Genomic DNA, 12,417 nt, shown 5'->3' with positions numbered 1-12,417 from the left:
CAACCTCAGGCTTCTCGGAGTGCTGTGACTCAGTTTCCCCGCCTGTGGAAGGTGTGGGGGTCACAGGGGTGGCTGACCCGCTTGCCAGGCAGCTGGGCAGCGATGACAGGGGCAGGTTGATGGGGGACCCAAATGCCAAACCCTGCTACCCATTCCCATACCCACATTATCCCACCCCCCAAAAAAAAGTAAGGAAAGACTGGGGTGTTCTCCTCCCAACCAGCAGCCCCCCACTCCCTCCCCCCGACTCGGAGTACCCCCAATTTAATTTTCAGGGGCAATGCACCCCACGGAACATCCTTGCCTTGCTGCCACCCTCTTCCCAAGGCACCCACTCCCCGGCTGGGCCCTTGGAAGCAATAAATAATGCAGGGGGGGTCCCAGCAGTGGGGGGTGGCAGGAGAAGGGCGTGGGGTGCAGAGTCCAGCGGGGTCCGAGGGCACCCCGGGGTCAGAGCGGGGCTGTCCCGTTGGGGAGCTGGTCCTTGCGTGCGGGCAGGGGGGACGCGGGGGGCTCATCCTCCTCGGGGGGCGGCTGTGTCTCGGTGTTGGAGGGCTCTCCCGAGCCGTGATGGCCGTTCTCGGGGCTGTAGAAGAAGGAGAGGGTGCGGAAAGCAGGCGCCATGTGGTCCTTGATGCGCTCCAGGAGCTGGACGAAGGAGGGGCGCTGGCGTGGGTTCTGCTGCCAGCACAGGCACATCAGCTCGTGGCTGTGGAGAGAGGGCACCTGCTGGCTTCGGGGGGCTCCCAGCACGGCAGAGAGGAGGATTTCCCCCGGCAGCCTTCCCCACAGCCGGCTGTGGCAGTGAGGGGGTGCCCCCGCGGCACTCACAGCTTGTCGGGGCAGTTCTCGGGCCGCTCCAGGATGCCGTTGTCCATGACGAAGCGCAGGACCTGCTCGTTGGACATGCCCTGGTAGGGCTGCTCGGCCAGCGTGGCGATCTCCCACAGCACCACCCCGAAGGACCTGCCGGAGCAGCGCTGCTCAGCCGGGGCATCCCCAGACCCCCCGGCTCTGCCCACCCCGGCACCTACCAGACGTCGGACTGCGTGTTGAAGATGCCGTCCTTGAGCGCCTCGGGGGACATCCAGCGCACGGGGAGCAGCCCCTTGCCCCCTTTCCGGTAATAATCCGTCTCATAGATATCCCGGGTCATGCCGAAATCTGGCGGAGGAGGAAGAGGAGGAGGAGGAAGGTGTGAGCAGCCTGCCCCGCCGCTGCCCGCCCACTGTTGGGCGATGCCCTTTGCTGACCCAGAGATGGGGCAGCTGAGAGGTGCTTTAAAAACTTTTATTCTATTTTCAGTCTCATAAGAAGGGCGAGACAATACAGATGTTATAATTCACGCCATTACAATCAGGAGCTAATGATTTCTTAATTACAATACACTCTAAGTGTTTTTTGCCTATCAGCTTTAGCTACACTATGTTGTAAATGCCTCACAGCTCATCATCTAAAATTACTCTTCGTGGGTCCTACTACAATGCATCTTTCATAATTCCATTTCTCTGAAGTATCTAGTCTTTTATGTCAGGCTATCTTTTGAAACTTGTTTCTAGTTCAATCTTTTTCTCAACAATGTCTGTCTTAGACTGTGGTGTTTCTAAGGTAGTTTCTTATCTTATCTCAAGGTTTGTATACAGATACATGCTATACGAGTCTTCTCATGTAATTCACAGAATTCACGGAATTCACAGAATCACAAGGTTGGAAGAGACCTTAAAGATCTTTGAATTCAACCCCTGCCCTAACACCTCAACTAAACCACGGCACTGAGTGCCACATCCAGATCTTAATCACATCCAGGGATGGTGACTCCACCACCTCCCTGGAAAGGCCATTCCAGAACTTTATCACTCTTTCCGTGAAAACCTTTCTCCCAATATCCAACCTGTATTTCCCTTGGACAGCTTGAGACTGTCCTTTGGTTCTGTCAGTTCTTGGAGAAAGAGCCCAACCCCACCTGACTACAACCACCTTCCAGGGAGTTGTAGAGTGACAAATGCACCTCCGAGTCTCCTTTTCTCCAGGCTAAACAACCCCCAGCTCCCTCAGTTGTTCCTCACAGGGTTGGTGTTCCAAGTCCCTCACCAGCCTTGTTGCCTCCTCTGGACGCACTCAAGCATCTCAAGCATCCTCCCCAAACTGAGGGGCCCAGAACGGGACGCAGTTTTATCAGGTTTTGAGACTTTTCTGTGCATCTATTTCTCACACCCACCTCCAATCTTGACGGTGAAGTCCTCGGACACCATGCAGTTGCGGGCAGCCAGGTCCCGGTGCACGAACTTGTTGGCGCTGAGGTAGGCCATGCCGTCGGCGATCTCCCCCGCCATCTGGATCATGTCCTTGAGCGACGGCGGGGGCAGCCCGGGGTTGTTCTGCACCGTGCACGGAGTCAGGGTCACGCCAGGACCCCCCCGGACACCGGGTGAGTGTCCCCCCGGCACCTGAGCAGCCCCTCACCTCGGCTTCAGGCCTGAGCGAACGCAGGTAGCTCTTCAGGTCCCCACGTGTCATCAGCTCCATGATGACCAAAGCTGGCTGGCCCTGGGATACCACGCCGAGCAGACGGACCTGCAGGGACAAAGGGAGCTGGCACGTGAGTGGCCAGACGCCCCCGTGTCCCCTCCCTCTCCCTCAGCTGCCCACCTACCACGTGGTGGCACTTGAAGGCTTTCATGACAGAGGCCTCGTTGAGGAACTCGATGCGCTCCCGCATGGTGGCCAACTCGTTGACTGTCTTCAGGGCCACCTTGGTCTCCTCTCCCTCCGTGACCAGCCCCAGCGCCACCCCCTCATACACCATCCCAAAGGAGCCCTGTCCCAGCTCCCGGATCACCGTGATCTTCTCCCGGGACACCTCCCACTCATCAGGCATGTACACTGTGGGGTGAGTGGGGAGCACCCCATCCCCATCACTGTCACTAACCCCATCTGCATCCCCATCCTCATCTCCATGTCATCACCATCCTAGTCCCTGTCCCCATTCCCATCTCCATCCCATCATCATCCTCCTCCCTGTCCCCACCCCATCCCCATCTTGATCTTCATCCCATTCCCATTCCCATTCCTATTCCCATTCCCATTCCCATCTCCATCCCATCATCTCCATTCCATCACCAACCTCTTCCCTGTCCCCACCCCATCCTCATCTTGATCTTCATCCCATTCTCATTCCCGTCTCCATGCCATCACCATCCTTCTCCCTGTCCTCATCTCCCTGCCATTCCCATTCCCATTCCCATCCCCATTCCATTCCCATTCCCATCTCCATCCCATCATCTTCATCCCATCACCATCCTCCTCCCTGTCCCCAACCCATCCCCATCTTGATCTTCATCCCATTCCCATTCCCATCTCCATCCCATCACCATCCTCCTCCCTGTCCACATCCCCATCCCATTCCCATTCCCATTCCCGTTCCCATTCCCATTCCCATCCCTATTCCCATCCCCATTCCCATTCCCATCCCCATCCCATTCCCATTCCCATTCCCATTCCCGTTCCCATTCCCATTCCCATCCCCATTCCCATTCCCACCTCCACCCCATCCCCATCCCCATCCCCATCCCCATCCCCATCCCCATCCCCATCCCCATCCCCATCCCATTCCCATCCCCACCTCCATTCCCATCACCTCCATCTCCATCCCCACACCCATACTCATCCCCATCCCACTTTCAGCCCATCCCCATTCCCTCCAGCGTGACCCCAGCACAGAAAGGGCTCGGTGGCCCTTCGGGGTGGCCCCTGCCTGTCCCCATGTCCCCACGTACTGTCCGAGGCGCTGAAGTACTCGGGGTTGACGGAGGCGTAGAGTGTCCCGCTGGGGTACCCGTCATGGTTCCTGTCGGGGTGGGCAGCGCTCGGAGCTGCTGCCTCCCCCCAGCCCTCCCCAGGCCTGGATCGGCCAGACCCCGCCCCAGCCCGGCCCCGGGGGTGCAGGGGGGTCGTTACCTCTTCTTGTTGTAGAAGAAGACGAAGACGGCCAGGCAGGAGATGAGCACCATGAGCACCACAGGCGTGACGGTGAGCAGCACGTAGAAGCTGCTGGACTCTTCCTCGGCTGCCAGGAGCAGGCGGCCGTGGATCAGGGTGTGGGCACTCATCCCACCTCGCATGGGACACCTGTCCCACCACCACCACCCCTGGGCCGGAGAGGGGGAGCCTCCTGCTCCCCAGAGCAGCAGCACCCTCTGATCCCTGGGTGCCGCTGTCCCAGAGCATCCCTGAATCCTCCAGATCCCCCAATTTATCGGCAGCCCCTTCTGCCCCAGTGTCCAATTTGAGCAGCATCCCCCACTCCCCCAACTCCTCAATCCAGCAGCATCCTTGGATGAAGGATGGGAAGAAGACCAGCCCGGCTGAGCAGAGCTCTTTGGCTGGAACTCAGGGAGAAAGGAGAGGCTCTGATCTTTGGAAGAGGGGGCGGGAAGTTCAGGAGGATCTGAGGGAGCTCAGGACAAGCATGAAAATTAGAAGGGCCAAAACCCAACTAGAACTGAATCGGACATAAGAGACAATAATAAAAATATTCCTATCAATCCATTAGTACCCAAGGGAGAGCTGAGAAGAAAGTGAGTGCTGGGCACTGCTGGGGGACATCGAATCCTCAGGAATTCATGACAAGAAAGGGGGGCTGGAATGTGACCAGAGAAGGGATCAGAACTGGGAAGGGGTCTGGAGCACCAGGAGCACCTGAGGGGGGTCGGGGAGGCTCATCCTGGAGAAAAGGAGGCTCACAGGGGACCTGTGGCTCTGCACAGCTCCTGACAGGAGGGGACAGCCAGGAGGAGGCAGGCTCTGCTCCCAGGGAACAGGGACAGGAGCAGAGGAAGTGGCCTCAAGTTGCACCAGGGATTGGATATTGGGGAAAACTGGAAAGCATTGGAGCAGGCTGCCCAGGGCACTGGTGAATCCTTAACAGATGTGTGGATGTGGCACTTGGGGACATGGGTTAGAGACAGCCTTGGCAGTGCTGGGAGAGCAGTTGGACTCACTGGTCTTGGAGGTCTTTTCCAACCCTCTGTGATGACTCTGTGATGCTCCAGTGTCTCAGGCCAAGACCATCCCTCAATCCCTCAGCTTCCCCGTCCACCAACAACTCCCACCTTCAGCAGCCGGGCCCAGCAGCATCTCCTGACCCAACAGGTCTCATCCCAGCAGCACAGCCCAATTCCCCATGAGCCCCAGCTCTCCTCCCTGCCCACCATGTCCCTGTTGATGTCCCCCTGTCCCCCGCAGGTACCTGGCCCCAGGATGTAAAACTTGACCAGCCCCGTCCATGAGCCGTTGCCAGCCAGCGAGGTGGCCCGGACCTTGGCTGAGTAATTCCCTGGCTGGAGCAGAGCCAGGTGGACACCCCCATACTTGGAGTAGCGGTGGCGTGAGACGCAGACAACGGTGGTGACCTCCTGGAGGGGACAACATGGGGTTGGCAAAGGGGTTTCATCCCCCCCAGCCACGTGTAAGCCTTGGGAGAGAGATTGGGATGGGATGGGATGGGATGGGATGGGATGGGATGGGATGGGATGGGATGGGGATGGGGATGGGGATGGGGATGGGGATGGGGATGGGGATGGGGATGGAGATGGAGATGAGATAGATGGAGATGGAGATGGAGATGGAGATGGAGATGGAGATGGACATGGACATGGACATGGACATGGACATGGACATGGACATGGAGATGGGATAGGGATGGAGATGGAGACAGGGACAGAGATGGAGACAGGGATGGGGATGAGATGGAGATGGAGATGGAGATGGAGATGGAGATGGAGATGGAGATGGAGATGGAGATGGAGATGGAGATGGAGATGGAGATAGATGGGGTTGGGATGGGTGCTGTGCCCCTGTAATCAGATCTGGCAGGGCATGCCATGGGGTGTTCTCACCTCACTCTCCCGGCTGTATTTAATCTCATACTTGAGGATGAGCCCGTTGGGGTTCCTGGGCTCCTCCCAGCGCAGCAGGACGCTGTTCTTGCCAGCCGGTTCCCACGTGACGTTGCCAGGAATGTTGTCAGCTTGCACTGCAGAGAGGCGCAGAGGAAGTCAGCTCCTGGGGGCATCACCCGGACCCTGACCCGCTGCCGATCCCCCATCTCAGCAACAGCCCAGCACGGCCAGGGTGGGGTTTGGAAGGGCTGGGGACGCACGCTCGGGCATGGTCCTGGCGAAGACGAAGGTGGCGGCGCTGCAGCCCACGGTGTGCGCGGCGTGGTTGCAGGCGTGGATGTCGATGCGGTACTCGGTGAAGTGGCGCAGCCGCGACAGCACCGCCCGGTCACGCACCACCTTGTCCTCGAAGATCTGGAAGTCAGGCTTGGGCTCTCCTCCGGGGCGGCTCGGGGCCGGCGGCTCTGCTGAGGAGGCGTTGGCCGGGGATGTGACGGCCACCACGTCCCTGCGCTGCTTTGGGGTCCTGCAGGACACGGGCACAGGAGGTGGTGGGGAGTCGAGGCGCTGGGATTATCCCCCAAAATTGATCAGGGGAGGGGAGATCCCCCAGGCTGGTGCGGTCCCAGCTCACCTCTGTGGGTTCTTATAGATGGATGTCACCTTCCAGGGTGGCCTGCGAGAGCGGGAAATCAGTTAAAGGGTCTGCCAGGAGCAGCCGCTGGGCCCTCCCCACCCAGGCAGACCCACGCACCCAGCTTGAGGGAGCCCCCCAAAGCAGGGACCCCCCCCAGATGGCACCTGGGGATGGTGATGGAATTGTGGAGGAAGTTCTCAAACTTCTTCTGGAAGGACTCGGCCTCGCCCTCCATGCGGAGCTGCCCGTCAGTGGGGCGGCAGGGGCAGCACCTCTCCTCCGCATCCTGCTCCCCCTCGGGACCATCCCCAAACCCGAAGCGCGTGTCTGCGCTGCTGGTGGGCAGCTTCAGGCCTGTGGGCAGCAACGGGCAGGGCTGGCAGAGCCTGGCTCAGCAGCACCGTCCTTGTTCTGCCGGTGTCCTCGGCTGCCGTGCCGCCCCTGCCCTGCCTGGCCTCACCTTTGTGGCAGTAGTCGTTGATGTAGAGCTCCATGTCCTCGGCCAGCTGCTGCCACAGCACCAGGTAGTAGACGATGTTGCCGTTGCGTTGCGTGGGTGGCTTCCAACGCACCACGATGTGGGAGGAAGAGTTGGACATGGAGATGACGTCCCGGGGCACTGTCGGGGCTGGGGTGACACGGGGATGGTCAGTCTTTCCTGGACGGGGTCCAGCGCGGGCATCGCCAGCCCCCTGCCAGCCCCTTACCCGCCGGCATGGTGCGGATGTAAACCACCTCGCTCTGCGCCCCGTAGTTGCGTCCTTCCTCGGCCGTGGTGAGGGTGATGGCGCGCACGAAGATGGCGTACTGGGTCCAGGGACGGAGGTTGAGCAGCGTCACCCCTGGCTCCTGCTCGCTGCTCAGGGGCAGATCCACGTCCAGCACGTTCCAGCTCTGGGCCCCACAGGCGTCCTGCCCCACGTACTCTGACACGTTCTGGAAGGGTCTGTGCCACACCGGGCATCAGGGAGGGTCCCGGCAGGGACAAAGGACACCGCAGGCTAGCAGCATTCCCAAGCCCTCCACCGTGGGGACGAGAGGGAGCACTTACGACTCCTTGTAGTAGACAATGAAGCTGAGGAGGTCCCGGTACTCGGGGGGCCGGTACCGCTCCCACTTGAGGAAGATGCGATCGGACTCGGTGATGTTGGAGATGAAGCGCAGGGTCTGGGTCTTGCCTGTGGGGAGGAGGCAGGGCTCAGGCAGAGGGTCGTGGCACTGCTGGCTGTCCCCATCCCCGTACTCACAGGACGCCCGGTCCCCATTGGTGCGGGGGTTGATCTCCGCCTTGTTCTGCCGGCCCTTGGTGCCCGTCACCTCCTCCATGCGATAGATCTCGGCCAGGCACAGCTTGGGATTGAATGCAAAGTACATCTTGCCCACAGGGATGGAGAGGATGTGGTGGCTCCAGTCCCAGAGCTGCTGCAGGTTCTGGTTGTCCAGGACGTACAGGGTGTAATTCCTGGGGGAGGAGATGTGGATGGAGGCAGTGGGCAAGGGCACCTTCAGGGCCACATGTGCCCCCCAAAGCCACACCATCCTCACCCATCCACCATGGAGTCACCACGGATCAGTTTGAGGTTCTTGAAGAAGGACAAGGAGACGAGGGCGAAGGAGTGTTTGATCTTCAGGAAGCCCGTGATGGTCTCAATGAGCCCCAGGCTGCTCTGCAGCTCCGAGGCCAGGTTGTCTGGGAATGACAGACTCTGTGAGCTCAGGGAGAGAGGCACCTCCCCATAATTCTCTCTGCAAGGGAAAACACCCCCTTCCTCCAGCCCCAGCCCTCCACAGCAGCTCTCCCACCCGCGGCGGGTTTGGCGGGGCCAGCTGTGGCACTCACAGCCCCGGCGGATGTTGAGGATGAGGTTCCCCTCGATGAGGGTGCAGCCCCCCAGCTCCTGCGCCGCCTGCATCGAGTCGATGGTCTTGGTGCCCACCTTGCACTCCTTGGGACACAGCCCCTCGCACTTGTGGCAGAACATGCTGCGGGCAGGGTGACAGTGACGTGAGCCGGCCAGCGTGCCACCCCCGCGCCTGCGGTGGGGCACTGGGGTCACCCCCACCTGCTCTCGTTCCTGGTGTATCCCGAGGGACACTCGGACAGGCACTGCCGCTGGTGGATGACGAACTTGGAGGCGTCCCGGGGGTTGTCGGAGACCTTGCGGAGGCTGGCACAGTACTCGGCGGTGACGCAGCGCCAGCCCTCGTACTCGTAGGTGCGGGGCGGGCACGAGGGCAGGCAGTGCCCGTTGAAGTGGAAGTGGCGGCAGGCGACGCAGGCCCGTCTGTCGTGGGGGCGGCCGCAGCCCCCCAGGCACTCGGCGTGGCAGCACTCGCCCGCCGCCGTGCACGCCGAGCCCGCGCCGCACGGGCACACTGAGAGGGGAGACACGGCGCGTGGGCACGGAGCCCAGCCTCGGGGGGGAGAGGAGAGAGGTGGGAAGGGCTCGGGGGGCTGCTGGCCTCCTCCAGGGCTGGGGGAAAGCAGGAGTGAGGGTGGGGTAGAGAGATAGATGAGGGATGGAGGGAGGGAGGGACGTGGGGATGGATTCAGTGATGGAGGAACGCAGGGAGGGATGGATGGGGGGAGGAAGGGAGGAATGTGATGCAGGCACAGAAGGAGGGGCGCTGGGATGTGGGGATGCAAGAATGGAGGGGGAAAGGGGAGGATGCAGGTATGCAGTGAGGGATGCAGGGATGGGTTGATGGAGGAGTGGATAGAGGCACGGCAGCGCTGGTGGAGGGGCGCCCAAAGGGATGGAGGAACGGATGGACGGCCTTGTGATGAGTGGCTGGCCAGGCAGGTGGGTTGATGAGTGCCTGAGCGAGCAGCTGGACAGGGGGATGAGGGGCTGCATGGAGGGACAGCAGCACACATGGATGGACAAGGTGGGGCTCGGCCCATGCTGAACCCCATCTGCCCAGCGCAGCCAGGCCGGGGCCACCGCCGGGGTTGCAGCCCTGATAAGGATCTGTGTTTATAGTACATATTTCATTACCAGCTCTCCTGTTTACAGAAAACGAGCTCAGGAGGGGCCTGTATTTACCTCGCCGCTGGGAAAACACAGCAGCCGGGAGCTGGCCTCTCCTCGGAGGATGATACAGCAGGGATCTGGTTACCCCACCGTGCTGCCTGCACAGCAGCTCCCAGCAGCAGGGGAGCCACAGCCACTCGCCTCCGGGCCTGCCATTCCCAGCCCTCCCAGTGTGCCCCACAGTGCAAACCAGCACCGTCCCAGAAAAAGCAGCACCGCCAGGCCCCGTGCCAGCGGCACCCACCTTTCTGGCAGTAGCTGGAGGTCCAGCAGCGATAATCCAGCCGCCCGTTGACGCTGGTCTGCACGCACGGCTTCTCCACGTCCAGGATGCCCGGGCAGACGTCGGCACACTCTTCAGCCGGCTTATTGCCGACGATGTAGGTGCTGTCCCCGGTGTCGGGCAGCAGCAGCCCCCAGTCGATGGTGGAGAGGTGGCAGAGCTCCTGGTTGCGCTCGATGCGCACCGAGCCGCGGAGGATGTGGCCCAGGCCGTGCAGCCCCACGTCCCGCAGGTGCGGCATCTCGAAGATGACCAAGGCGTAGCTGAAGAAGAGGTTGGTGCCGCGGATGACGGAGAGGTTGGGGAAGAGATCCCGCAGGCTCTCCAGCCCGTAGACACGGAAAAGGAGCAGGTACTCTGTGATCATGAGCAGGCGAGGGAAGCTGAGCCCCCGAAAGTCCTCAGCGCCCGTGGTGAACATCAGCAGGATCTGCAGGTTGCCTTCGATGATGGAGCAGTTCTCCAGCTTCCGCAGCTGGGAGACATCGTTGCGGATGTCCATGCTGCCGCAGACTGGGGTGGCGAGAGGGGGACCCCATGGGCAGCAGCAGGGACGGGGCAGCTGCCCCCCACGCCCACCCAGGGATCCCCCAGATGATTTTTGGGGGTTTCATGTCCTGGCGCTGCCTGTCAAGCGTGGCTGGGATTGGTTTGGGCGGCCGGGGAGACGAGAGCGGCTCCGGCAGCAGCCGGCGCGCCACGGCTCTCCGGGGCACGGCGCATCCGTCAGCAGTGATGCTAACGAGGCCTGGCAGGCTGCCCTGCCCCATGGCAGCCCCAGATCATGTCCCAGCCCTGGGGGAAGCTCTCTGGGGGTGCTTTTCCCCTTCCCCAAGTTGTGGGGCAGCTGTGGGTGCTCACAGATCTCCCCAATCACTACCCAGTGTGCGGCAGCTCCAGCAAGGTTGTCCCCATCAACTCCCCCTCGTGCCCAGACAGGTAATGGGGCACACAAGGCCACCACAAGTGTCCATGTGGCACTGCCCCAGCCCCACCTTGGGTGTCCTGGGGCTTTTAAACCCAGCAATGGGCAGCACGAGCCCCAGCACCTCCTGCTTCGTCATCCTGGCAGGGATACAAGAGCCAGACTGAGCAAAGAGCTTCCCACTGGCAGCATCCCCAGGCAGAAACCAGGGCCAGGTCCTGGAGGGGATCATGAGCATGGTTCACCCTTCATCTGTCCCTGCCAGCCTGGGCTAGTGGCTCGTGGCCATGTCCTGGTGACCCCATGCCCGGTGGCAGTTTTCCCCTCTCGGTGTCATGAACCGTGGGCACTGTGGTCCTGGCAGCTGCCCACAGCCCCTCACCCCAGGTTCAGCCCCTCACTGGGGGCCCTGTCCCCTCCCTCTGTCCCCTCCCTCTGTCCCTCTGTCCAGATGTGAGTGCAGCACCAACCCCGAGGGCTGCAGCCCCTTGCAAAGTCCCCCTGGAAGGGGAGGGGTCCCCCGTGCCCCTGGCAGCACAGAGGACATGGGTGCCAGGTGGGAGCAGGGACAGTGACGTGTGTCCCTCTCGGGTGCTTCATCCTCTTCCTCCATCGCTCCCACCCCCCAGCACAGCCCCTCGGTGACTGGGGAAACTGAGGCACGGGTGGCAGGGAGAGGGGAAGGCAGCACAAATGACAGACCCTGCTCGTACCCCCCAGCTGTCCCCCTGTTGTGGCCATGAGACCCAGGACCCGCAGCTGCCCCCTCCCCAGCACGGCACCCCCTCCCCAAGCTTTCCCACCCCAGCAGCTGCGCAGGGAGCAGCGCTCCCCACTCCTGTGACGATTTTCCACCGTCCCACTGGGGCTGAGGGACCCGCGTCTGCCCAAACCCCCCACTCCACTCCCCTCAGCCCATCCCAGCAACAGGGAGCTCCCACTCTCTGCCCCTCCTGCCCAAAACGGGGGGTCTGCAGCGCCGGGGGGGTGCAGCCATGGGGGCAAACTGAGATGGGGAACGCTCCAAGAGCTTTGCCTCGGGGTTCATCTCTTGCAGCCCCCCGAGCACAGGCAGCCCGCACCCCAAAACTCACTCGCACCCCAGCCCGGGCTCCCCATCCCCGGCACTTACTTTCGGAGGGAGCCCGCACGGGGGGCACAGGGAGGTGGCCAAGGAGCAGCAGCATCAGCCCCAGGCGCGGGGTCCGCAGCGCCCTCGGCCCCATCCTCCGCGGGACCCCCGGGCCCCGTCCCTGCTCGGGCTCTGCCGCTCCGGGTCGGGTCCCGCTCGCCGCGTCCGGCCGGTGCCCGGGGGCCCACGGACCCTGCCCGGAGCCCGCGGCCCCTTCACTTTTGTTTTCGGCTGCCGCACACAAAATATTTAGCCTGACAACTGTCAGGGCCACGGCCGGGGCATGTTTGGGAAATAGAGAGGGGGAAAACAGGGCGGCCCCCCCGCGCCGGCGTGGGTGGGAAGGGAGAACGGCCTCTTGCCTCAGTTTCCCCAGCCACAGCAGGGGGACACCAGGAAAGCGGCCGGCAAGCCACGGAGCAGCGCAGAAGGGACAATTTAAGGGTCACTCTGCCTCGCAGGGTGAATGTGGGGCGCCGGGAGCCCACGGCTTTGGGGTCCCCGC

At 62.0% G+C, this 12,417-nt stretch overlaps 1 protein-coding gene across 1 annotated transcript; it reads right to left on the bottom strand.

The window, feature by feature from the left end:
* Positions 1 to 450: 450 nt before the first annotated feature.
* On the bottom strand, positions 451 to 12,006 carry INSRR (insulin receptor related receptor). Its single transcript, XM_077789392.1, has 22 exons — positions 11,913 to 12,006; positions 9,817 to 10,368; positions 8,601 to 8,913; positions 8,378 to 8,520; positions 8,083 to 8,227; positions 7,785 to 7,999; positions 7,589 to 7,715; positions 7,245 to 7,483; positions 6,998 to 7,165; positions 6,702 to 6,891; positions 6,535 to 6,576; positions 6,161 to 6,426; positions 5,898 to 6,034; positions 5,249 to 5,414; positions 3,958 to 4,066; positions 3,777 to 3,847; positions 2,654 to 2,883; positions 2,464 to 2,574; positions 2,219 to 2,378; positions 1,035 to 1,164; positions 832 to 966; positions 451 to 709 (listed from the first exon to the last, which is right to left on the bottom strand). Exons 1-22 carry the CDS (start codon positions 12,004 to 12,006, stop codon positions 451 to 453), a joined length of 4,002 nt encoding a protein of 1,333 aa, XP_077645518.1.
* Between the last annotated feature and the right edge of the window lie 411 nt (positions 12,007 to 12,417).

Source organism: Lonchura striata, chromosome 33, assembly GCF_046129695.1.
Source record: "Lonchura striata isolate bLonStr1 chromosome 33, bLonStr1.mat, whole genome shotgun sequence".
Lineage (NCBI taxonomy): Eukaryota > Metazoa > Chordata > Aves > Passeriformes > Estrildidae > Lonchura > Lonchura striata.
Note: the sequence above shows the minus strand (reverse complement) of the source record. Positions and strands in the feature narration are given on the sequence as shown.